This window comes from Apostichopus japonicus, chromosome 19 (assembly GCF_037975245.1).
Source record: "Apostichopus japonicus isolate 1M-3 chromosome 19, ASM3797524v1, whole genome shotgun sequence".
Classification (NCBI taxonomy): domain Eukaryota; kingdom Metazoa; phylum Echinodermata; class Holothuroidea; order Aspidochirotida; family Stichopodidae; genus Apostichopus; species Apostichopus japonicus.
Window position 1 is genome coordinate 28,365,502 of NC_092579.1, and position 26,043 is coordinate 28,391,544.

At 36.9% G+C, this 26,043-nt stretch overlaps 1 protein-coding gene across 7 annotated transcripts in view; it reads right to left on the reverse strand.

Moving 5' to 3' along the window:
- LOC139959996 (uncharacterized) overlaps window positions 1-26,043 on the reverse strand; it is an 88,100-nt gene that overhangs the window by 41,125 nt on the left and 20,932 nt on the right. For all 7 annotated transcript variants that reach the window (XM_071957975.1, XM_071957979.1, XM_071957978.1 and 4 more), the window contains exons 3-6: window positions 20,758-20,873; window positions 8,997-9,122; window positions 5,526-5,651; window positions 3,846-3,973 (exon numbers count right to left, since the gene is read on the reverse strand). In XM_071957975.1, coding sequence (XP_071814076.1) covers window positions 3,846-3,973; window positions 5,526-5,651; window positions 8,997-9,122; window positions 20,758-20,873 — 496 coding nt within the window. The remainder of the gene's footprint in view (window positions 1-3,845; window positions 3,974-5,525; window positions 5,652-8,996; window positions 9,123-20,757; window positions 20,874-26,043) is intronic.

Consider the following 26,043-nt stretch of genomic DNA (forward strand, 5'->3'; position numbering starts at 1 on the left):
GGGGGAGTGGAGGGGTTGGAAAGGGTAGACAGAGGACTGTCAAGTAAAAAATTTCATCAATATTTTAGTTTGTGTTCTACCGTTTTGCTGTCCCATGCTACAGATTTCTGAATAAAGTTGGTAAAATATCTAAGTAATAGGATATCAAACCTTAAAGAATACATGATTTAACAATGATTTCTGACAATAATGAAGACATCTATTTCCTCTTGAAAGCCGTCACTCTTGCCCAAAAATGTTTTACTGTCACCTTTAAAAGTTCAAATGTTTCATTAAAGTTAATTGTTCCAAAATTTTGCAGCTTTTATCAATCTATCTCGTTTGCGGATCTTGCTACACAGGCTGAAAGACAGATTTAGGAGGACATTCACCGAGCTTAATAATGTTTAGTGATAAGAATCCTTTCGCTTTGAATACTAAATGGTATCTCGTGAACGATGAAAATGTTGAGCATGTCAATTTTAGATGACAAGATTAGAAAAATTCACAGATTCAGCAAACAGACAATAATAATCCTGACAAAAACTGTATCTCCAGCAAAAGCAATCCATCCACTTCCAAAAAACTGAAAATAAGAATGATACAGGGAACTCACCAGACAGTGGAAAATTACTTTCTCGTAAAAGATTCAATTGACTTGAAAATTTTTTCATTAATCAGAGAACAATTAAATCTTAAAATGTGTTATATTTTTAAGGATTTAAAAAAAAATTATCCAAGTTGGATGGACTAAAAACTTCACTAGTTGGCAATAAACAGGAGACAACTGTTATGACTGGAATTCAAAAAATATGTTCTGCGACTATAGCTCAAGCTAACCAATCTCGTACAGTAATGAAAATTCTGATATTAAACAGTCTTGGGGCCGGACAAGAACTGAAAGGGAAATGATAATCTGAGCAATATATGTTTGTCAGTTCACACTCTTCTTATTCCTACAACCCAGTCGGAGTATCCCAAGCGGGTATGGCTGATATAAAAGCTGCTTTAGGATTACTCCCTTGCTCCCTTCCCTAAGCTGATCCGACCCTTCACATGCCATTGCCATCTCAAAACTTTTCATGAAAGTGATGAAACCCTCTCTTCTTTTGCTACGGATAAAATTTGGAACGTATCAAAGATACAAGGTCAATTACTTCAGGAGAGCTGGGACTAATTCCTTAGTGATATTTATGTTCAAGGATGCCTACACATGAACTAGTTAAATTCCGCTATTGAAGAAGACGCAAACCCAACTATCGTCACGAAGCTAACGAGAAGGACCAAAAGAGATATTAGCTAGATTCTCTTCCATTAAAGGAGGTATCACAGAGTTTGTATTTTTTCACAGTGCTAAAAGATTACCAGGGCATACCAGACACGGTAGAATGAGGTGCTAAGGTTGTGAGGAGACAGGTAAGAGAGGAGCGTAAATAATAAAATAAAATAAATAAGTAAATTTTTTATTTTTAATGTCTTTAACGTCCTTATTCGTAAATAGTACTATCAGCACTACTACTCTTGTTACCACTCAATGATATAAAAAACGCAGAAGTAAAATCAAAGGTTTTACTACAGGTCTAGTATTTGGAAAGCACTGACTTTTGGTTCTTTCCTAAGCATTGTTGATTCCCGCCGTTAAACTTAAATTTTTAAAGACAAGAACATTGTCACCCTCCTCAAGACACTACAGATGTCATGCGAAGCATTCAACTGCACGCAGGCAGCCATTCCCCCATCCTTTCCCTTCATTCATTAAACTTGAGCAGCTAGTACACCACTTTAATCTAAACCTCTCTGGAAGTTCTCCCATCCTCCCGACATGTGATTCACGTATAAAAGTAACTTCGTATCAAGTTCAGATATACCGCAGACGACTGACAGCGAGCTCCCTGTCCTTTCCCAACGATTCGCGATGAATCAAAAGCCATTACTCGGAGGGCATTTGTTTCCCTTGTGTCAAGAGGCCCATTGACAGGGACAACAAACACATGTCAGTGTTCTCTGTTACACTCTCCCAAAGTTTGAAAAATTTCAGCCATTTTCGGGCAAAACGGATATCCCTTGTTGAAATGTCTCTGAAGACAATCTGCTGCATTACAAAATGTTTTACTCACACAAATCAATCACAGCTTAAAATGAAACCTCTGCTAATATCGTTTCCCACAGCTTAAAATGAAATCTTTGCTAATATTGTTTCCCATCCCCTCGCCCCTTGCCATCCCTGCCCCTCTTCAAAGCTTGAATTTACTGCAAATACAGCCAGCATCATTAAGTCCACACCCCCCCCCCCACCTCAAAATGAAAAAAGCTACATCATCACTGTTATAACATCAACTCAATTGATATAAAATAATGTTTAAGTTCTCCCTCTCTCCAAATCTGTCTGCAAATTTTTTTGCATTGATATGCTACAAAAGCCACATGCGGATAGTATGTTTTGTAAACAAACGTATGAATCTCCTTATATGTTTTGTACTGTATGATGAACTCACCAGTCATGCTTTCTTGCAGTTACAACGGTACAATTTACTATTTACCAGAATAGATTGGAAACTTGGCTACATATGGAACTTACAGAGTAATAAAAACCCCAGGGTTGTAAACACCCAAGTGTTTAAAGCAAGAAATAATTAGCTCAGATGATACAAAATGATGCGCAAAAACTCATGTTTCTGAATCTTTGAGGGGATCGATCCCAGAGGGAGGGCATGCAATGTTCAAGATATCTCTTTCACAGCATATTTATCGAGTAAAAGAGCAGGCTCGAAAATTGTGAACTTCTTTTCGAGCCCTGATGTGTCTCAATTTTATAGTGTCAAATGATCAATTTGATCAAAATACTAGATAACCTCTGAACAAATCTGCCACTCCTGGCGCCAGCAAAATCCTCTCAGTGCGTATCAGATGATTTAGCCAGTCAGTCTGGAGTAGCTTTAAAGTACATATACTTTCCGATCCCAGGGGTGTTTGATAGGTTATTGAGATGTATTCCAAAAACAATTAGTTCCAATGATGTCATAAAAACCAGCTGCAATCATGCCAGTTTTGAAACTACAACAACCATCTTTGGATTGAAAAAATAAACAAAAAATATTGCTATCTGATATTTAACGGCATCTATCCTAACGATGCTTTGCGCGCTCTGTCGATGCCAAAACTTTTTCAGAGCACTCTTTTCTCATTGGTCGAAATTTTGATGAATTTGTTTCTGTGACGTGCATTTCGGGGAAGCCAAACGTAAAGAAACAACCTTCGGAGTATCAAGAAAAAATAACCTTGGCGATTAGGTCTGGGAATTGTGATAAATGCGAAGTAGTTGAATACCACTTTGGGTTCCCTTTCGTTTATTTTTAGGAGAAATTCTGCTAAAGATCCTGTTAAAGCATCATGTCCTATTGAAAATGAAAATTCAAGCCTTGCCATATTCCCATTACAAAACAGAGCTGTAGTTTAAAGCAGAGTAACTTTACAAAGGAAGATTTGTTTCGTGTATTTCGAGGATTTGATTGTGGAGCAACATAAGTAGTCGACTTGGGAAACAAAGGTGGAGAATTTCATGGCCCGGTTGTAGGGGTCATTTCTGGGTCAAGTGAAATAATCAAATATTTTTGGGTGGACTAGGTGGATATGAAGGGTGTGTTTGTTGATAGAAGATAGGTAAGCAAGCAGTGAACAGTGTTTCCTTGGCTTGTATCTCATAGTCATCAATGTTACAGAGTGTGTGGGTGACAACATTTGGTTTCATTCCTCTGTTATCAAAGTCTGTCAATATCAAGGAAGAAGATTAGGGCCGTAGCGGTAGCAACGAAAAACACAATTACAACATCACAATGACAACGGTTCTTATCGATGTCAAAATTTACCTGTATGGTTGGACTTCCTTAACGAACATGACCTGTTCGTCGGGGGTAGCCGAATCTCGGAGCTGTTTCACCACCACCCTGGTCTTCCTCATCCCAGGATAGATCTGATGAGCTTCTCCCCTCAAGGCCTTTAATAAAAAATAAAATGTAAAATTAAAGTCTGACACTAACATTTTGCTAGAATCATCTCCAAAAAATATTCCTATATAATTTTCCAACTTGCAAATATATTGACCATATATCTTTATCACTTGTAATTGGGCTTCATTTGACTTTATTTACATACTGCCTGGTTTCATGAAATTTGATCAAAATTTGTTGTAATTTGAGAAAACTGAATGTATGTTCTAGAGAGTAAATGTTTCCTACACATTATTCTCACATTTTGATCTCTCTTTTGTTGCCTTTTTGACCTTTGTCACTGGTTTGCATAGATCATTATGAACCTTCACATACTGTAGAGTTAGGATTCTTCAAAGTTATTTAAAGGAATGTGCAAACAAATACAAAAACAACAGCTCATCTGGAAACCAAAATAAACTTTTGAAGAAAGAAAGAAATTTTTGGGCTGGAATGACATGAAAAAAGTGACCTTAGAAATTTACCTCCTGAATTCCCTTCAAACTGAGCAATTCAAGCCCATGTTGGTAGAGATTCCTATTTATTTAATAATTTTTTAACCATAGTACAGTACCTTGTATACTTATGTTACTAGGAACATCAGCACACCAGTTTCATAAAATGGCATGAGAAGGATTTCTAGAGCAATTTGGCATTTTTAAAAGTTTTTTGCCTTTTGACATTTTGAGGGAACATATTTGGCAATCTGACAGCCCCTTTTGAAAGAACAGATTATTCATCTGATAGGTATGGTTTGTTTCTACACAAATCAACTATCAATTTACTTTTTCTGCATTCCCTTCTAGAATTTTGTTCTAGTCAAGGATTGAATTGCTCTTTCCAAATATAGATATACTGTGAAGATGACAGAAATTCACTCATTCCTCACAACTACTGTACATCTTTAAGGATATTAACGAGGCAGTAAAACAAATTCTAGTATAAACAGTACAGGCTGAACAGACTAATTAATTCTCCTTCAAAAACTGAAACTGTTTGCCCTACTCAATTTGTGTAACATTGGGAGTTACTTTCAGGATAATTTAAAGTTTAGCAAACATATTGACTTGATTGATCCCATCAGAGAGTCGTGCATACTGTCCCACCCCTAACAATCACCTTTGACCTACACTTACAGCTCAAGCATCGTCGTCGGCGTCACGGCTACTTAACCTAATGGATATACACTACTGCCACGTCAACTGTTCGAATGGTATGTCACCTTCCATTAATATTGAGTTTACTCTCAAGAGATTATGTTATACCACCATTCAAACAAACGATGATAAGCTCACAATCTGATGAACCTCATTATTTTCAATTGTCCCCGTTCGCCAATTTCGATGACGATTAATGGCAGAGGAGAAAATGCCACCCAGATATGTTTGAATGGTGCGGTAAGGATTGCGGTTCTCGACAATCGGCAGGGCGGTGAGGAGAAGGGGATGGACGACATTCCAAAAAGCCATTCCGGGGGGGGGGGGGGGGGGGAATGGACAGATAAGGAACAGACAGGAACATGAACAGTTAGATGCAAACTTTTTCGACGACTCTTAATACCTTGCCGAACCAGCCGGATCCTATCTCGTCGATATAGTTGAGTTGGTCCCTGGAGAATTGAAGTTTGGGGTCATCAAAGGCTTTCAGGGCTGTGGTATCGATACCGGCTCCGGTTGATGCACCGATCTGAAAATGATAAATGAAGATGACTGAGAGTTCATGATATGAAGCATGACAGCAGGCACGGGGGTATGAGATTTGAGGAAAACAAATTCTAATCAATAAAGCAGAATTTATGACATTTGCATCCTACTGTTGTCTCTTTTCACACACATGTTATATTTAAGGTTCCGAAGTAACCTACTATTCAGTGTGTGGAACATTATTATCACACTTACGCAGGCCTTTAATGCAGGGAATTCTAAAGGATCGCCGCAATCAGCAAGTTCCCCGTTCATAAAACTGCATGATAGATGTTAGTATGAATCAAAAAAACCTGTACATAGCAGCATTTTTACATGCATGCCTGTAATGTCATTTGCTGCTCCATTTAATAACAACTGTGTGAAATAATTGAGAAGAAATCATTTCTTAGTATTCTTAGACAACCAAGTAAAAATGGAAGGAGGTAAAAATATCCACATCGAACACAAATTTTAAATTGGGATTACACCTTACACACACACACATTACTTTTCTACAGTCTCTTGGGGTTTATTCAACCCCTGCTGGAGGGTCTCGCTTACATGTGATAATTGTAATTCCTGTTCAGCTGCACGCCCACACCCCAAAGTTACCAGCCACCCCTGCACATTGCAAGCTCACAATTTTTTGATTTAGGTTCATTCTTTGGTAATTTAACGTTGACACAGTCTAGTTACACTATTTGTGTAATCTACACACTGAAGCATGTTATAGAGATTCAACTTATTTTCTCCTGCAGCTACATGACAAAGCGGTCACTGAACCTTAGCTTTTCAGTACACATGCGTTTAGATCATAACAGATAGGCTACATTTCCCATTGACCACATTCCTTTTCTTTTAAGATTTTCTTTAGCTTTTTGAACAATGTTTGTCATAAGGACATCACAATATATGATGCCAAATACACACGCACTTACAAGAACACACATGCACGCACACACTTACACCAATGTATATATACTGTACACACACTGAATTGGCTGCATGATGTACAGTACCTTAGTGCTTACAGCCTATTCTCCTGCCATCAGTTAAACATAATGTAAACCAAATAAACTTCCCCAAGACTGTCACATCCATACATTGAAAGGTGGACAGTCAGCCAATAAAGATATAAAAACCAAGGAAAAGGTTCAAACTTCTCTTGCAAACCAATGGACTTTTATCACTAAACCTCCAAGTCCATGACCTGTCGTTAAAGTTTCTTCCCACCCCCCCCCCAGTCATTTATGACCATCAAAACGTTACATGACAAAACCTTCTGGGGCTACCCATTTCAGATGTGATGCGAGTTGTTTCTAATAAAATCAGAATTATTCAACAGAGGACAAGACTTCCACTTTGATTGCAACTACCTGTAGTAAAATTTGCTTTTGTGTGCATGCATTAATATCTTGTGTGTTTATCAAGACTGAAAATTAGTCTCAAGTTGCAATCTGCTGGCACTGGGATATGGAACATTTGTATTATCTATTCTGGAATGATACAGTAAAGGCATTTGAATATTACTAGAAATATCTAGCATAATATTTGCTATTAACTCTGGTCGGCTAAACCATCCACACAATCCTGTGCATTATTACAACAAGAACAGCCTAATTAAAAACAACACCCCAAACAAGCTAACAAAGACTTCACTCCTTTCTAGCAGATATTTTATGTTTCAGCATTCCTTCATTTATGCTAGACAACAGACATACCATCATTTTGTGTTTTAATAATACTGTTACAATCAATTGCTGTGTTCATTAAAAACATTTGCATTTTATTGCAAGTGTTATTACTGCAATAAGTGAGGTTCTTATTACCTAGTGATAACGATACAGCTTAAAGGTCAACAGTACTGACTTTAAAATATGCTAGAAAATCAAATAATGGTCACCAAGTGCTCATTTTACTGCCACCCTCAAGAGTACTTTAGTCTTCCTCACTGCTCAGACAAAATGAAACTTTTACTTGAACACTCCTCCATGAATAATCTGGAGGTTCAGAACCACCACAGGAAATAAAGACTATACTTTTCAAACTTTTTAGCAAATATTTAGCATGATAAAATGCACAGAATTTATTTAGATGGACGGACGATGGACGGATGGAAAATATGAAATATGCCAGATAAAACATCTCTAAGTGACATTATGACATCACTCAATGAAACATGACAACCTCATGACTTTTGAACCAGGATGTCTAGAAAACTGAAAACATTAGTTATATTTCTCAGAAATTTGGGAGGGTTCTTGAAAATTATAAGATACCATTTTCATATAAGATATTATTATAGATGATCATGATATATGTTTCCTGGTTCTAACATTCACTAGTCTATTCAAAACAAGACATGTCATAATTTTTCAAAGCGTTTTAGTGAATGTTGGAAATTATGATAACATGGTTAGAAGTCAAATCATTCAATATCAATATGCTTATGTCATGAATACACCAGTAGGACATTACAGTAAGTACCATTTTACATTTCAGATGAACTGTAGGTTACACCAAGCCTATCAAAACTTTACAGACAAATATTCAGAATAAAAGCTAATAAAATTGTTAGGCAAAGTTTTAACACCAACTTTCGGAAATTCTCCAAGCAGTGATTATAAGAAATCCCCATGTATACTATAGATTATGTTCAGACGCAATTAATGAACTACTTTTAGCGTTGTAAATGAATATGTCTGGTAAAGAGAAACCCAGCTGCTATTTTTAAAATGCAGAGTTGTTATGACATCTGTTGCTCGGTTCAGGGAATAATAATTAAGTTTATTGATTGTTATCATCTGTTAATGCCAATGTGTGTTGCACATGGATTCCTATCTTTTTGACAGCAGAACATAATATATGGAATGTCTACATGATCTGCCTTTCATCACAACATTGTAATTCATGTTTCAGTCTGGCATGCAAGGATATGTTAAATTCTGTTAATATCTTTTCCCTCATGGCAGCTGGCTGTATGTGTTCCCAGTGCTGTAATATAGGGTTGTCAATATACAGTAGTATACATAGTCCAAAAATAGTTAAAACCTGCTTTAAGCGATATAAAAGGGACTTTAGATTTCAGGTTGATACTAGAATACAAAGCGTGTAAAAAAAACACAATACAAATTCAAGAGTCAACTCTAATTGTGCTCGAATATTCGAAATATAAAAAGGTGAACTAATTTCACCGTTTTATTTTAAGTAAATATTATAAAGCATAATTAGTGATGACATACATGGACAACTGCACATCAAACTTTTTGTTTGTTCTATGAGGCAAATTGGAAACAAATAATTTCTTGGTCAATCTAAGTGTCCTTGAATACTGCACTGATAATACCTTCGGTGTGGCTTCCTCGGAGGGCACCGAAGATTTCTGTTCGTTGGGCGTGCTCTCTGTGGGAGGTCGGAAGTCATCGTCAGCCTCCACGTTGACAGCGTCCTCTTCAGGTGTCTCTTCATATTTCTGTTAATCCAAGAAAATCAAAATAATTAATCTCTTAAAATCCTAGTAGTTCGCTTCAGGTCAATTACACTATCTGGAGAGGAGAGCCTTACATTTGCAACCATGTTTGTACAATGTATATAAGCTATTGTCTGTTAAAAGGAAGAACTAATTTGTGCCTGTCCATTCAAGAGATTTGTGCAATTCCAATTGCAAACCCATGGGGAAGGGAGTGTACATAAAATTAAAAAAACATAGTTATGAGTACATCCTTGTGCATAGACCTACAGTAATGATAGACCTAATTTTGAGTATAAATATGCTTCACAATGTACCATTTAACTTCATAAATTTCAATTGGTTGATTCTGTGAGATTCCCCAAACAGCCCCCCCCCCCCCCTAACCTTCATCATATCTGTTGTTTTCAATGACCTCAGTTTATGACTATCCATTTCCTTTAATAAATCCTTGGATGTACCTCAGCATTCTCTGTCTCTGGAGGACAATGTGATTAACCCCAGTATTATGATTGAAAGACTTAATTAAAGAGAGAATCACTCAACTGAGAACAGCTTGTATTGGTATCTAAAGTATGCCCTTCTTCATTGTGACAATGGTTTCTTCCAGAAAATCTGGGTCACAATCAGAAGGTCTATTATTCACAAATTTAACAAGCAAAAACAAAACTATTTGATCGAAGCAATTTTGATTTCAAGGTAAAGAAAAACTAACAACTAACGACCGACGGACTGTACCTAGCCACTGTTCTGTTTCTGGACCAATACTGTAGCTATGAGACATTTAGAGATACCTTGTACTGTAACCAAAGTTCAGACTGAATGAAATTTAAAACAGTAATGAGGGTTTGACTTAGCTTCAGAAATCATGTTGCCAAGACTACCAGATCATTATAATGTGAATCACAGAATGTTCTATACAAAAACTGATGAAAAATTACAGATATGGTGACTACAAAGCAAACTGTATTGAGCTTTTTCCCAAAAAAAATTGTTTAAAGTTTATTGACTAACTTTTCTAAAAGTAAAGTGAAAAATGTAGACCAAAATTGTTGTTGTATAGGCTACTGTATAGTAGATCTTACAGGTATTGCAGAAAAACTGCCAAGATATTGGAAACTTGGAATCCTGAAGCACGATCCTTTCTATAACATATTTACTGTAGGTGCCTAAATTCTGTTTAGATGTTCTACGGAATAATGAAGTGAACTGTGGAATATCACTTGATGGTACTATTGAAATTTGGGAAGGAAAAAGAGACATTGTGTAAAGAAATGCACCCGACCCTACTGGGGACTGTTAAAAGGACAAAATCTATGTACAGACGACCGGGGAAAAATATTTTTACGAAACAGGACAGAAAACTTGGCAAACAAATTTCCATCGAACATCAAAATATGCTTTCAATTAATTTTCCAATTCTTTTCTTTCAAGACAGCATTCCCTGCCAGTGAGACCGATCGCCAAATTTGAGCAGTTGAATATATGTAAGAAAGTGTGATCACATTTCACAGAGCCAACAGTACAGTGCCCTGCTGGCGGAATGTATTCGAGACAAACTAAAACAGAAAGACAGAAGAGAAAAGAAAAGAAGCAAGAAAAAAACGAATTAAAGACTGACAAAAAATAAATAAATTTATTACACGGGAAGGTTGCATTGACCCACTTTAACACCTGCATGTTGGTTTTCCTTTGCCCGAAGCTGTTTATTACTGCATGTCAATTAATTAGTAGAGATTTGTCTCCCTTAGGAGAGCTAACCCAAGTATACACCATGGCGATTGAAAAGTGCATCATGGCAGAGCAAAAATAGAGATAGAGTCTCTTGTGGTAGCGAACGATGACGCTATAGAAGAGACTTTTAAACCTTACGGCAAAAACACACCCCTCATTCAAGAACAGGTCAAATAGAATTGACTAGAAATCCTGTTTTCTATAATATCAACAAAATAGGGGCCAGTTCTCCAGGTTTGTTTCTCTACCGCTCTTGTCTCTAGACAAGCATAAAATATTTCAATTAAATTAGGGAATTATCAGTAGAGTAGCTCCGGGATGATCTCGGAACACCAGCCTCCACTAGCTGTTTGAATTGCAAAGTTGAAAAGAAATTGTTTCAAGTATCATATCTCTCCCATGGCAGCTACATAATAAAGTGATTCATAAAACTGTTTTCACTTCAATCATTAGATGTGACATGACGTAAGGTTGTACTGTCCATCTTTCTTATTCTAATTGGAGGATAGGGACTGTTGCATTAAAGTAACTACTAAATTTTTTAATTAAAAGCTAATTACCATCAAATCAACTGTTCACTCACCTTCTGACAAACTTCCCATGAAGAAACTATCCTTAGTACACGTAAAACTTTTGACAAAACAAATTTGGTGCAAAATTTACATTTTGCGTGAATTTTCCCTAAAACTTGATGATACAAATAATATTCCCATATATGCATGTTTCATTTCATATATGGTCAAAGTTTGCACAGTCTGTTGAGCACTTACTTGGATGGCAGTGTGTACTGAATGTACAATTTGAGCTTGTGTACTGTAGTTACTAATACTACTATACTCAGTCCGAACATTGGACATACAATCAAATATGCCACTAAGTAATCACTCTTCTGCCTAAGTTGCAAATTTAGAATTAGAATCTAGTGCCAGCGATAAATAACCTAGACCACAGGGAAGTATCAAATTTGTATTCAATTTATAAATTAACTTGCATGACAGCCCAAACACCAAGGTGGCCAGGAGAGGGGCCATGGTCCGCATGGACCTGTGATAAGTTTCAAAAGCATTGTGATGTTCACCCGGGTATGGTGATGCAGACACTTATTAAGTATTACTCATTACAAAGTGATCCTGGCCACCCAATCTCAACCCTAGCTGGTAAACCAATGAATGCTCAGACATACTGTATGCCCTCGTTGCATTTGATTCCTTACTGCTTAGCACTACTGTACATCTTGCCTGGACATCCGATCGAGTTACGTAATGTTCGCAGTTTCACACATAATCTAAACCAACAGACATGTACGGTTCATCCAAGTACCTCATCGTTCCTTAAATGATGGAGTGTGGTGCCATGTGATATACCTGGTGGTGCATGGTGCAGCATCACCAGATGGTGGCAAATAGGACACAAATCTAAGCATCATCATCATCATCTTTACCAGATACAAACATCTGTCAAACAGAACTAAAAATAAACAATTTAGAAGATCCTGTTCTGTTTTGTAAAATGTCAGATTTTACAAGTCCTGTCATTTTGACCTACGCTGCTCTAGTGTCACAGTGCCTCAAGGTTAGGAAAAAAATTCACTTTCACTTTCCTGTTCTCTTCATAGTGTCAAAGTGACAGTTGCATGCATGGCTTCTATAGCAAATAGGTTTCATTTAGTAAATGTCAGAATCTTTAATTTTTCAGCAAAATTCTGTTATTAAAGCTTGGGGCAATTCCAGAAAATTTTATATCTTTTAAAAGCAACGAAGAGAAGGAAAAAAAGACTGGGCTTTGCAAACTCTATTCAACAATAAATGGCAATCACTATGTAGCTTTTTCAAAGCAAAATGCCACCAATTACCCTACGCATGTGAAAACTTGTGCCATGCCTTGTTGCTTGACCTATACAGTAGTTGTGCCTAAAAAAATAAAATCTCAAATCTACAGAGTAGCATTGGTCTAAGAGCTTGTAAGACTCTGGTGTCTGGTCCAAGACTCTGTTCTTAGACTTGTAAGACTATCAACCTTTTGTTTATCACTATCATATGGGAGCTGGTGAGCTTGTATACATGTGTATCCCATTGCTTAATTTGAATTCTGGAAATAGTATTTATATTTCTTCCTTGTTCTATAATACACAGTTATCAGAAATAAACATGCAGTTGCACCATTGGTACCGAACAGTTTACACGCATTAAAAATTGTTCCATGGTACCATTTCACTTCATGCCGTTGATTATCTGCCGAAATGTTTGTCCACAAACTGCTCATATGTCATGCCCCTTTTTCAAAGTGTCATCCAGGGATGCAAAATCTTCTCCTTATGGTGGGGGGGGGAGAAGGTGTGGGCAGGGGAGATGGGAGGGAATCTGTTGGATTTACTGACTAAACATTTCCTAGCCTTTTTGGTTCAAATGTTCAATATGCATGCAAATGAGTCAATCCTATATGTCAGCTATCCCGTCAGGAAAACTCTCATCCAGTATTAACTTCTGCAACTGCTTTAGAGACACTTCTAAATGTACATAGTAGAAGAAGATTTTTTGTGTAACTCAATGTGACCATCATAGTATTAATGGATTATGCCACTCAAATGTGTAAGATACAGAGATAACATTTAGATATATTACAACATTCAAGGTTATCATATTCACAGCTTAAGGGTATTCGTCAGGGCTTTACAAATGATTTAAAAATTCATTTCCGACATTTCGTATTTTAGACATGACCAACAAGTATCTCTAAAATCTTTATTTAGTTATTCTCAAATCACTGGAAACACAAACTGGAGGAATTTTGAATTCCACAATCCCCCTAGATCCCTCGCTTTGAATGCCATTAACTGGAAGTCGTTCAAGGTAAAACTATTTCAATATAACTATTTCAGGGAAGAAGTTAATGCTCAGAAATTGTTCAATTTTCTTTGAATACTCTCAAGTTTTCAACTGTTTTCCATATTGCAATGTCTGTTGTAGCTCAGTCTTGATTTTTTTTTTAATGTTTTAATGAACCTATATTGAAGATGTTTCATTTTATGTATTTGCCTCCATATTACGATATAAATGGTGCAAAAATAAACAGCACCATTTTCTTGAGAATTCACAAAATTTGTAGATCCCCACTCTCCCTGTGTCATAATCAAGGACCATCTTACCCCATCTCAGAAGGACACAATGCAATGCTAACTAGGCCAGCACAATTTTGCTACTAATTTTTTAAACTATTGAAAGGATATATATGGTGTTCACAATAACCGAAGCATTTGCTTTTGAGATTTTTAATATTTTGCTAAACTTGAATGACCTTTTGTTTATAACAGGAACCATAGGATCTACTTCTTGAGAATTATCATATTTTGAAGATTTCCAGGTGTTAACCCCTGTTGTGCTAAATATGAACTTTGACCTTTGAAGATAAATAACATAATTTGCTGCACATTCAAACCTTTTCAAAATGTTATGGTTTGTGAGATAAATATGATTTAGTTTCAAAATTACTGTAGACATCTGCTGACCTCAGATGAACTTTGACCCCACTGACAAACAAAACTAACTCTGAACTCTGTAGGGAAGCTACTGATCAAGTACAACACATGTCTATAACCCAATGTGCATGTCACATTCACATACTCCAGTACACACACACACACACGCACCCACTGCACGCACATGCCCAAGGACTGAACTTGCTCTAGGTTACTTGCCTGGCCTATAGAGCAAAAGAACAAAATATTTCTCTCAAATATCAAACATTGTTGGAAATTTTTCAAGGCTGCAAAAATATTTACATTCTGTTTGTTTACATGTTTTTTAAATCACAAACTCATAGTTAAGATATTATCTATCAGTAAGCTTTACACTGTCGATCAATCGGAGATGGTGACAGACCACCCTTGAGCGAGACTGCGTTTATTTTCATGAAGATTTCTTCATCAATGGGTAAACAAATTAATATACTACAAATATGCACACTTTAATACCCTGCAGGATAAAAAAAGCCAATGGATTGGGAAGCATGCTAGACTAGATGGATCTTTTACCCCATTTCTTTCTTTCTTTTCTGTTATATTTTTGCCTGTATTGAAATGTTCTTTAATTCAAAGGTGAACAATCGCTTGTCATCAGCAATCACTACAGTGGCTGGCATTCCCAAATTGCCTCAAGAAAAATGTGTATTGCATCATAAAATTCAATGAGGTGATTTAAGGGATTATGTGCGATGTTCTTTAGGATCACAGAATTAAATATAATATCTCGGAGCCCAGGAGCATCGATTGATCAGCCAAAATGGATACCCTAAGCATGAATTCTATTAGGCCTTCTCTATTCTCTTTTGATCTAAGTTTTGTTCTGGAGCAACGAGAGGCAGTAAACCCAAGCCAAATGAACTAGATTGCTCAGTCTTCAAAAAAAAAAGGGAGAAAGAAGGATAATATAACAAAAAAGCAAAGAAAAAAAACAGAAATACATAACATGGTGAATAAATCTGTCAATTTTTTCTGGACCGTAAGAGGTGCCACAAATTCTTATTATTTACAGATTCAGCGTGACACATTTGCAAGTATTTATAGATGGGCAGGGGGAGGATGGGGGGTAACAGGAGGTTCTGAGTAGGTAAACAAGTATTGACACAAACCCATGATAAACAAATTGTTGAAATCTTGACAGATGTGCGTTGCGACTGAACATACATATAGAGGCTGGCTAGTGGTAAACCTATGTTAAAATATAATGATTATTCATCTTTTATACAAATCCATCCTTATTGGTTCTTTATAACTGAAAGCTCATAAATGTTGCATTTTAGTGTTTTTAGTAATTTGCATAGACTTTGGTAACCATTCCAATACTATTGGGCATCATATACAATAATCTTGGTTCAATACCCTATAGCAAAGTTTGATTTATAAAAATAAAACTTTTTAAAAAATGCCAAAAAAAATAAACGTTTAACATTACTTTCTTCCTTTATCCAATTTGACTAAATTGTAATTTGATTGTTACAAAGTATTGAATGAAACATTCTAAGCTGTACCAATTGCACACTGTGTAAATAAAGAGTGCATCAGTGAGGAGAAGACAGGTACTGTAAGTACGCCACTGCTGTAAATTACACACATATATCTGTGTTGAGGGTCATCTTAACTTTATGATGATCGAAAGAGTTGCTGGTACCATCAAACTAAAACTTTACAGTAGATGCCCTCGATAAATCTTCCATCCAGTGGAGGCTGTTGCTATAAAGAGAACGTTCTTAGACAGTACGAGATTGGATGAGCTGTTAATAACCTCAACATGTTTACCATCATCCCTCTCCAACGGTCACTTTTTCGAAGGGCAGATGGACGTAAACACAAGACAGAGACGATGTAACATGTTTTTAATGAAGCTAGCTTGTCTTTTATTTCCCATACATGTACAGAGCTGTTACTATAAACGGTCAAACATTTCATCATTCCACAAACCATTACCTCAAAAGCCAAAAAGCAGGAGAAAAAAAGAGGGGAAAAAATCGCAACTGCCTTTAAGACTGACGCATACATTGGATACAAACCATGGGATGATTCTGTACACTAAACAGAAACTGTTCATCAATGATTCACGCCGCACATCATTTGTTCATCATTTATTCCACCGTTAAAGCTTTCCAGAGATTCACATATATATGCATAGATGAATCAAGCAATAGTAGAAGACAGTTGACATGTTATCATTGTACTGACCTCAGTCTGTGAGATAAAAATATCACCTGCTGATGTCCTATGTATTGTACAAATGTTGTTTTCATGGTTTACTATTAAATTTTGATTTTTTTTTTCCTTTTTTTTTTTGCAGATCATTGGGATCCAGTGGGATGTACTATAGGGGAGGGGTGAGACTTATTCCAATTTTTATTGCTTTGAATATGAATCATGAGGGAAATTGCTAACTTGTCATCACTCTCCAACTACTGTACTAAAAAATAAATACACTTCTAGTCACTATTAAATCTGTTTTACCAGACCATTTCCATTGGGGTATACTATAGGGGGAGGGAGGGGGAGGGAGGGGGAGGGAGGTGAATAAAGTATTATTAAAATATTTCTTGGTTTAACTATGCATCATGAGGTAAGTCACTATTTATAACCTGTCACCTCTCTCCAACTGCACTACATACAGTAGTATTAACAGTGGCAGCAGTACAAAGTCTAGTGCCATCATTTCAGAATAAGTATTCAAATAGATGATATAATTTAACAGACCAGCATGCAGTGCTTACTGTATGAAGCTGCACATCACAAGAGATTATACGCAGCCTGGCTGCAGGATGCTGCAGCTCCCCGATGCAGTGCCTACTGTATGAGGCTGCACATGACGATAGATTAGATGCAGCCTGGCTGCAGGATGCTGCAGCTCCCTCATGCAGTGCCTACTGTATGAGGCTGCACATGACAATAGATTATACGCAGCCTGGCTGTAGGATGCTGCAGCTCCCCGATGCAGTGCCTACTGTATGAGGTTGCACATGACAATAGATTAGATGCAGCCTGGCTGCAGGATGCTGCAGCTCCCCAATGCAGTGCTTACTGTATGAAGCTGCACATCACAAGAGATTATACGCAGCCTGGCTGCAGGATGCTGCAGCTCCCTCATGCAGTGCCTACTGTATGAGGCTGCACATGACAATAGATTATATGCAGCCTGGCTGCAGGATGCTGCAGCTCCCCGATGCAGTGCCTACTGTATGAGGCTGCACATGACAATAGATTAGATGCAGCCTGACTGCAGGATGCTGCAGCTCCCCGATGCAGTGCCTACTGTATGAGGCTGCACATGACAAGAGATTATACGCAGCCTGGCTGTAGGATGCTGCAGCTCCCTCATGCAGTGCCTACTGTATGAGGCTGCACATGACAATAGATTATACGCAGCCTAGCTGCAGGATGCTGCAGCTCCCTCAGCATCCTACTTTTGACAGTGTTTAATTCACTATTAACCTTGTATTACATATAACATAACACCCTGACACAGAGAGAGGAACTGTATTAACGTCGGTTGTCATGTGGGCAGTGTGTACAGCTATTTGTGTCAGGTCACCAATTGTTAGAATTTTTACTCAACTCACCGACTTCTATGTAAAATTAATATAATTGCAATCGATCTACATTTCCTTTCTTCCAAAAGAAGATGATACGGATTAATTAGTGCATAATTTCACTTGGTTCTAAAAGGGTTTGGTGCAGCTGGACTTCTTCATATACTATAACAGATCATCTGGTGTCATACAAGACCAGGAAGGCCAAGAATGATGTTGGGTGATAAGCTTTCACAATTAGTATATAGTATCTGTCTGCCTGTCTATCTGTGTGTACCCTGTGCTTTTTAACCTCTAAGAAATTAACATGAAAACATATAGTCTGTTACAGCTAAGTGCATACTGTACATGATTTTCGATGTAACATAAGCCTTAATTGCTTCCTTGAACCAATTTGCACTACACAGCACATGACATCATGCCCCATTTACTTTGAGTGTGCCTAGAGTGGTCGATATATATATCTCTATACAGAAAAGCCATTCATGTGTTAGACTACTACACTGCTACACATACAATAGTCTAAGTACAGTGTTAAACTTACAGTACAGAGTTACACTGGTATGAACTGGCTTGTAATCCAAACCAAGGAATTGTTTTTAATGCACTCAGTGTTTTGTGCTTTGGCTGGCAGTTTCTGGCAACTTTTACTAAAATATATGAGGTACTTGACTTGAAAAAAGATAACAACTGATTAAATCATGACCGTTGCTAGACACATTCAGATCATAAACTAATGCTAAGTGGCAATTAATAAGTGATTTCACTCAATCTTGAACTTATGGTCGACCAAGGACTTCTTCATAGTGGCATTAATGATGTACATGTATACCAATGATGCAAATGTTCAAAATTTCTACTTTCAAATCTAGTCTGCCTCTGAAAAAAGATCCCTGCTACAATTGAAATGTCAGGCTGCCTAACTTTTATACATATACTGTACATAGATACAGTACCTTATACAAGGGGACCTAACCCCAACAATTACTCCCTGCCTAAACAGGCAATTTGCTGATGGTATGCAGTTTGTTAACAGGGTTTTTCTCTCCTCAATAATCTCAATGGTCATCAGTTCAGATGGCAAATTTTAGTACCACTTGCTAAAAGTTTTCCAAAGCACTTTCCTAGAACTTTCAAAGTTGTGACTATCCAAATATTTTCTCAGGTCAAACTAAACTAGACAATTAATGGTCTCTTTGAGGAAAATGCATGTTACAATCAAATACTTCTCTAAATTTGAGTCATAATGAGTGACCAATATTCCACTTTCTGGCTTATTTTTGGGACAATACCGATAACCTTTAATCTAGTTCAAAGTAATTATGCCGTAGACTCCTGTATCCAAGGATGGATGGATGATAAGGAAATGACCCAAATATAATCACAATTTTCAAGGCTTATCAAAATTGCTGGTATATTTAATTCCCAGTGTGTGAACTGTGCACTGTAAATGTTCAGTGCATGATCTAATAAAATCCCTCTTTGGTTCAATTTGATGTCAATGCTGTTTATTGTCTCATAAACTGACAACCACACTAAAGGACAGGTGCAACAATGCAAAGTTTACAATGCAACAGAATTATGAAATCTTGCACACAGTAAATGGGTACAGTATATATTTGAAAGCACCAAAAAAATCAAGACAAAGGAATATTTTACTGTAGTTCATCAAATCTTTTCAGACACTGAGAAATACAATGCTGGTATAAACATAAATTGGCATCATACATTAATGTTTATTACATGGACAGTCATAAATAACAATCATGACAAATTCTGACATATTTAAGAACTGTACTGTATGCCTTGTGTATACAGGACTATGATCCCATGCTGCAATGTTGTGAGATATCAAATGGCACACATCTAGGTTGGGTACATCCAAAGATCATCCTTTGAGATCAACAGGTCCATAATGTCAATGAATTGTACCGGAGGGTATAGCATTTTCCATCATCGCCAGACACATGTGCACTAACAGTGCTATATAGAACTGTAGTCAATCTAACACATTCATGATACTAAATCACATAGTAAGGCAATAAATTAAACTGAACATTGGTGTGGTGATTTATGGAGAACTGTTACAGTAGATAGGTGAAGAAAGAAAAAAAGTGGGTAGGGAAGGGGGGTTGAAGGGATGGAGGAAGGGAGATCTAGGAGGGGTAAAGGGATACAGCTGGACAACAGTATAATAACTGGTTAGGAAAGATATCAACAAATTATGGCTTAATCAGATCATATTGTAGATCTATACAATTCGTTCAATAAATCTCCTGGATATAAATATTTTGTAACCTCAATATATTAGGAAACTTTTTTTTATTAAAAGGTCATGCATAGTATCAATTGTCTGCCATATATGGTCGTAAGTCAGATACAGGTCACCACTGATCAGATTTCAACAAACAGTTTACTGCCACTCTACAAATATTTATCCCCACTGAGATACTTACTTGGCTAGATTAACAGTCCTCAATATGGCTGGAGAAAATTTGAATGATCAGATCCTCAAGAAAGGTATTTTTGAAAAACTTTTACCGGGTGACAAAGTTTACTGCACATGAGGCTATAAAATTGTGGCCACTGCTGATGACCCAACTTGTCTAGTTGAACAAATGTAGGAATTTGATTATCTCTATCATTTTGAATTGCTTTCCTTGTTATTGCTACACTTTAACAGAAATTTATAACAATTGTGGTTAACAATAATTTTAAGTGTGTGATTTTCTATCACCTTCAGTCATGCATCTGAAACTCTTACAGATTATTCTACTGTACTTGAAGCTAATCAAAATCATCAACAAAAATCAGTTTTAATTCATCAGCTCTCTCTTACCAATAAACTGGATTCATCACAACAGGCGCAGTTGAAGAGGGCATACACCAGACCGATCAGAGAGCCGACACCGACCAGGACGGCCAAGGCGGTGTGAGAGCCACTCAAGGGGGCATCTGAGGAAGAGACAAAATAGTAGCACAACAGTGATGAGATAACAGGCACTGTAATGCTGATCACGTCAACAGCCTTCACCATCTTGATTGGCTTTGTAAAGATTCTCCCTTCTGGGATAATGTTTCACTTCAGTGTGTGTAATGTGTTGGGTATGCACAACAAGTATACCAGCAACCTGAGACGACCTGGTTCAGAATGACTACAGTACTGAGGTATACTCCAATTGGACAAAGCTATGTAGAGCGTTCGTTGTAGTAGTTACACCTGTTGACTGTCTGGCTACAGGAACTTACACAGACTCATATATAACGGCAGTGCTCACAAAAGACAAACAGCTTTGACGGAGTAGCAAGGAAATGTTTTGGTTACAAATTAACAACAGTGATTTCACACGTGTCAGTCTGTATGTAATTGATTTGTAACCATGATTCATAAAGATGTTTTATTGACTGGTTATGTTAGCAGCTCAGTCTGATTTTGATGATGTTGGAAGTTAGAGTCTTCCTAAGCTCTGATTTTAAGACCAGCAACGGTTAAAAGTAACTTCTTCAAACTAACTCCTGCAGTATTCTTATAGGTAGCAGAGAGATATATCCAAGTCTGAACTTCTGATCAAAAGTCATAATAATAATCCAATATTTTATTGATAAAGATGCATTCGGCAAGAATCGTGGAAAGGCTTGAAATCAGAAAAGTTGTGTATGACTCTGCAGCGCTATTTACTTGTCCCTGTCCACAATTAGTTTTCAAAAGTAAACACACTCTGTAGATTGGTCAACAGTTCAGCTACAAGCAAATCTTTCCCCTATGCATGTAAAAATATGAGAAACTTGCACTGTCTTGATTCCATATGAATACAATACACACAATCACACACACACACATAAAGCCAAGACCTTGATTGAAAGTCTGTCTATGTGATCTTTTGACCTGCTTCAGTACACTGTGGTACAGTACAGTACCAGTAAACACCCAAACAGTTCTACAGCAGTAGTTGTGAAAAACAGAAATATTAAAACTATGCAAACATTGGTAAAGAGTTAGTAGGTCTCAAATCAGAAATGTGAGCACAAACAGTCTGTGCCAGGTATTAGTGCACTAAATAACACACAACATAGGCACCAATGCAGAGGTGCTCAGTTCTCTATATAATATTACATATGAGTTTATAATAGGCACTGTATTTTCTATGAGATGAGGATCAGGTGTCTTGGTGATAACATTTGTTAACCTCTACAGTATGAAACGCATGAGGATTCATACTCAGTAAGCCTTATTGATTGGTAAGGTCTCACAATGGGTGTAATGGGAAGGAATACAAGTGGGTGCTTGAAGGAATTCGTTAAACCCCATTGACAGGATGGTGTTGATTATTGACAAGTTACTTGAGGAACGGCTCCTGGTTGGATTCTTAGAAGAAGTTGGAACCTGATTGAAAAATTCTACACACAAATTTTTTTTTACCACTTGTTAATCCCACCCCCACCCCCTCCCCCTCCCACTCCCTCTCCCCCTCCCCCTCCAAAATAATGAAATAAATCAACATAAGCATAAATAGCTCAGGAAGTGACAGTAGAAGGTTTATTGAATTTTGAGTGTGAGTGACGATTTTTTTACTTTCTAGCATAAATGGGTTTAATAATGATGCAGAAATTGTATCTATAAGGTTTGTTCTTAATGTCTATTAGTTATATGACATTTTCTGGCACATTACTCATGTAAGATTATATGGCTTAGAACAGCTACAGTATTGCATTGTGATTTTTTTTCTTCAAGTTATTTTTATCAAAGCTCTTTCCTAATTTAGTGAAGTCAAAAGAGAAAGAAAAAAAAAGTAGGAATGAACTCCTCTCTGGTTCAAAGAGATTACAGGGCCATTTACAAACATTAAGATCTGTTTTCCTCCAAACATTATTAAATTTCTAACTATGCAAAATGTCCATCCTTGATTTCAGAGAGCAATCGTTTATTTGGTAATAAATTACTGAAGCATTTAGCGATGTCTAACATGCAGTGACACTTCTGTAAATTTATTTGAGAATTTACATCTGGGGGTGGGTATAGACTTATATGTGATTGCAAAAGCTGCCTAAAGTTCTTTTGTCAAGATCAGTTGATTAGTTAAAAAACAGTCTGACACTTAAAATACACACGTCACATTCAGTTTAGTGTCTGATATGTTCTGAATGTGATGTACAGTATACTGAATGGTCCATAGTGTAGAAGAACTGCAATCTACTGTGTTTGAAGATTTAGGAGTGCTCAACAAACTTACCTGTCACAACCGTAGCACTTTTGCATAAGGAATAATAAAAACTAGAATGCAAATGATATGAGGTGATAGGTATTAAAGGGAAGAAATAAAGTCCTTAAAAGATATTACAACTGAAATTTTGGTGATTTTGTTTTAAATACAGTAAAGAAAAGTTATTCATCAAAGTTAATATTTAAGTTTATTAAAAGTTGTGAATCAGTCGACCTCAGGTCATCAATATTGTGAAAAATGATCTAATATCAATTTTTTAAAACAAAGAACACAACAAGCTATACAAAAGCACACACACACACACGCCATCATGAATGCAGAGGTTATGATTATCATTGAAACCAAAAAGGGAAGGATTCCCTTGTGACTTCTCATCTTCTTCCATCCCTACCTCCCTACTAAATCCCCTCTCCTCCGTTCTGTAGACAACGTCAATATCCCAAAACTAATGAACTAATTGAAAATAGAGGGAGCTAGGCAAACAATTACTGTATGTGTTCCTGTTAAATCATGTTTAGACCAAAGTATTCAAACTTGAAAGTTTCAAGTGAAGAATGGCCATTTGGAATGGGACTTTCAAATAATTCTTGCAAGTACGTAGAAGCAGCAGAGATTACAAGGAGTAGAATAAATAATGCAAGGACATTCAAGGGAGGCAGAAAGGGAAGGAGGAAAGGGAAGAAAGATACCAGGGAAGGAAGGAGGGAGGAACGAAGGCAGGTGGGGAGGGGTAGGAAAGAGAAGATAGTAAATAACCTCACAAGTCAATATAATGCTGATGTAGACAGCCCAGTATTCAAAATGTCAAGGGAAACATCCATGGGGAGTTGAAGGAAAGGTAAAGACAAAGTAAAGAGAAAGGACATTTATGTAGGAGGGAAGATGACTGACAAGAAGGACTACTGCATGCTACAAACTGAAAACTGACTTCACTGAATCAAATGCTGACATAGTTTAAGTGTCCATTCCAACTTTGGAAACATCACAGGAAAAAATTCAAGCTAATATTTAATCTTAAGATGATGGTTGGGCTTGTATATCCTTGAACAAATTTAGTTATTCTATGATGACCCCAGCACTACAGTACTAGATATATGCAAGATATGGTAGCAATTTGCTCTAAATGACTACAACACGTACAGTACACTTAGACCAACTTCTCTGAGACTCATTTCAGAACCGGATCTCTGGTGCATCACCTTGCCATTATTAGAAATATTAGTTACGGGAACCTGAAAGAATGTATTCTCTTACTTTTATGGTCTTACAAAGTTGTAAACGGTATAAGCAATGAAATAATTTGAAAGGTTTTCAATTATCATGACTATATAACATATTACATTCAATTGATGGGGATACAAATTGTCCATTAATACAACATTAAACCCAAAGTGAAGTTTTGCCATTTTGCCACAGCCAAATGGTTGTACTCTTTATATTTAAATTGAGGGGTTAACCAATTGCAGAGGAGGGGCAGCTGCTGCTAGATTGGACAGTGAATCTAGTTAACTCAAATTTTGGCCACATTTCTCAGGATAAGGCTCTAGCAGGTGAAATTAAGATAAACTGAGAAAACTGATCGGACAAAATAATGACAATTTTGCAGCCGGAATCGTAAATGAAACCACTTGCAGTATACATCATTATATCAAAATTGGATGTGATTAAAGCGAAATGAAGACTTTGAGGTGGGATTTCTTTCAGATATTTGCGTTGATCAAGAACGTGAAGTACAGTATCTAAGACAATTGCCCAGAATCCCCTCAAGCAGAGGCCAAATTACTCAGACCAGATTCAGTGTAGTCTCTACTTTGCTTTCAAACATGTTAACGTGTCAGTGAACCTCATTATTCTGTGATATAAACTCTTCAAGACATTTCTGACACGCAGCAGCACCAGCCTTAACATTTGTAGGATTATTTTCAGGGCAAATCATAAGAGGTGATTAAAGGGATGGTTCAATACTTGAACATCAAAAACTTGAACATCAAAACACTTCTGAAAACCCATCTTATTCGTCAAGCATGAATTCATCAATGTTAACCATTAATGCTTTATTGTTCATTCATGTTAAAATTGCTTTCTTTTCTCTTTTTCCCTCCCCCACCTTGAGCACCCTTCCGGGTTGCATATGTGCGTGTTATAAATCACCATTATTATTATTATTATTTTTATTATCAATATCGGAACTTTCCAATGTTTGTCCTACGATGTCTATAATCAGTCTTCAATATCATCTGCCAAATACACTCGACATGACCCCACATCCAAAATCAACAGAGGGCGCTGTCACATCGGTCCCATCTAGTTCTGCGAAAAATGACAAGCTGTAGTCTCACTAGTTTAAAGACAAATTCGTTTGTAATTATTCAAAATGAAATATTTTACAACACTTTTTTTTAATCTTTCTGCTTTAACTTTCTGCTTTAACAACTTTAACTTTCTAAATCACTTTTTTCAATGGGGGTAAACCACACAAGTGGAACATTCAGCTATGTAGTAATCTTGGATATAACCCTTCATCCCTAGGCCCACTGTATCCAAGTCTACCCAAGGTGGTCGTATGCTGGTGAGCGATCCTGTTACTTTTACTCAGAGATTAAACATTGTAGATCAAGTGCATTAGGACCGCTATGACATCCCCCTTTATGGAAACGCCAGAGAGCCCTATTGACTCTTTTTATTAACCAGATTCTCACTCTTTTCAACCAAGTTCCAGACTTTTTCAAGACCGAAACATGTTGTAGGGTTTATTATGAAACCCACACACTAATGAAGTCACAAAGGATACTGCATGGCTACCACAGTATTTTAGGCTTAACATTTTTACCCTCTGGTATGCTATAAAAACCTTTCGTCAAATTGCACGGAAAATTACAAATTATACTGTAACATGTATCCTA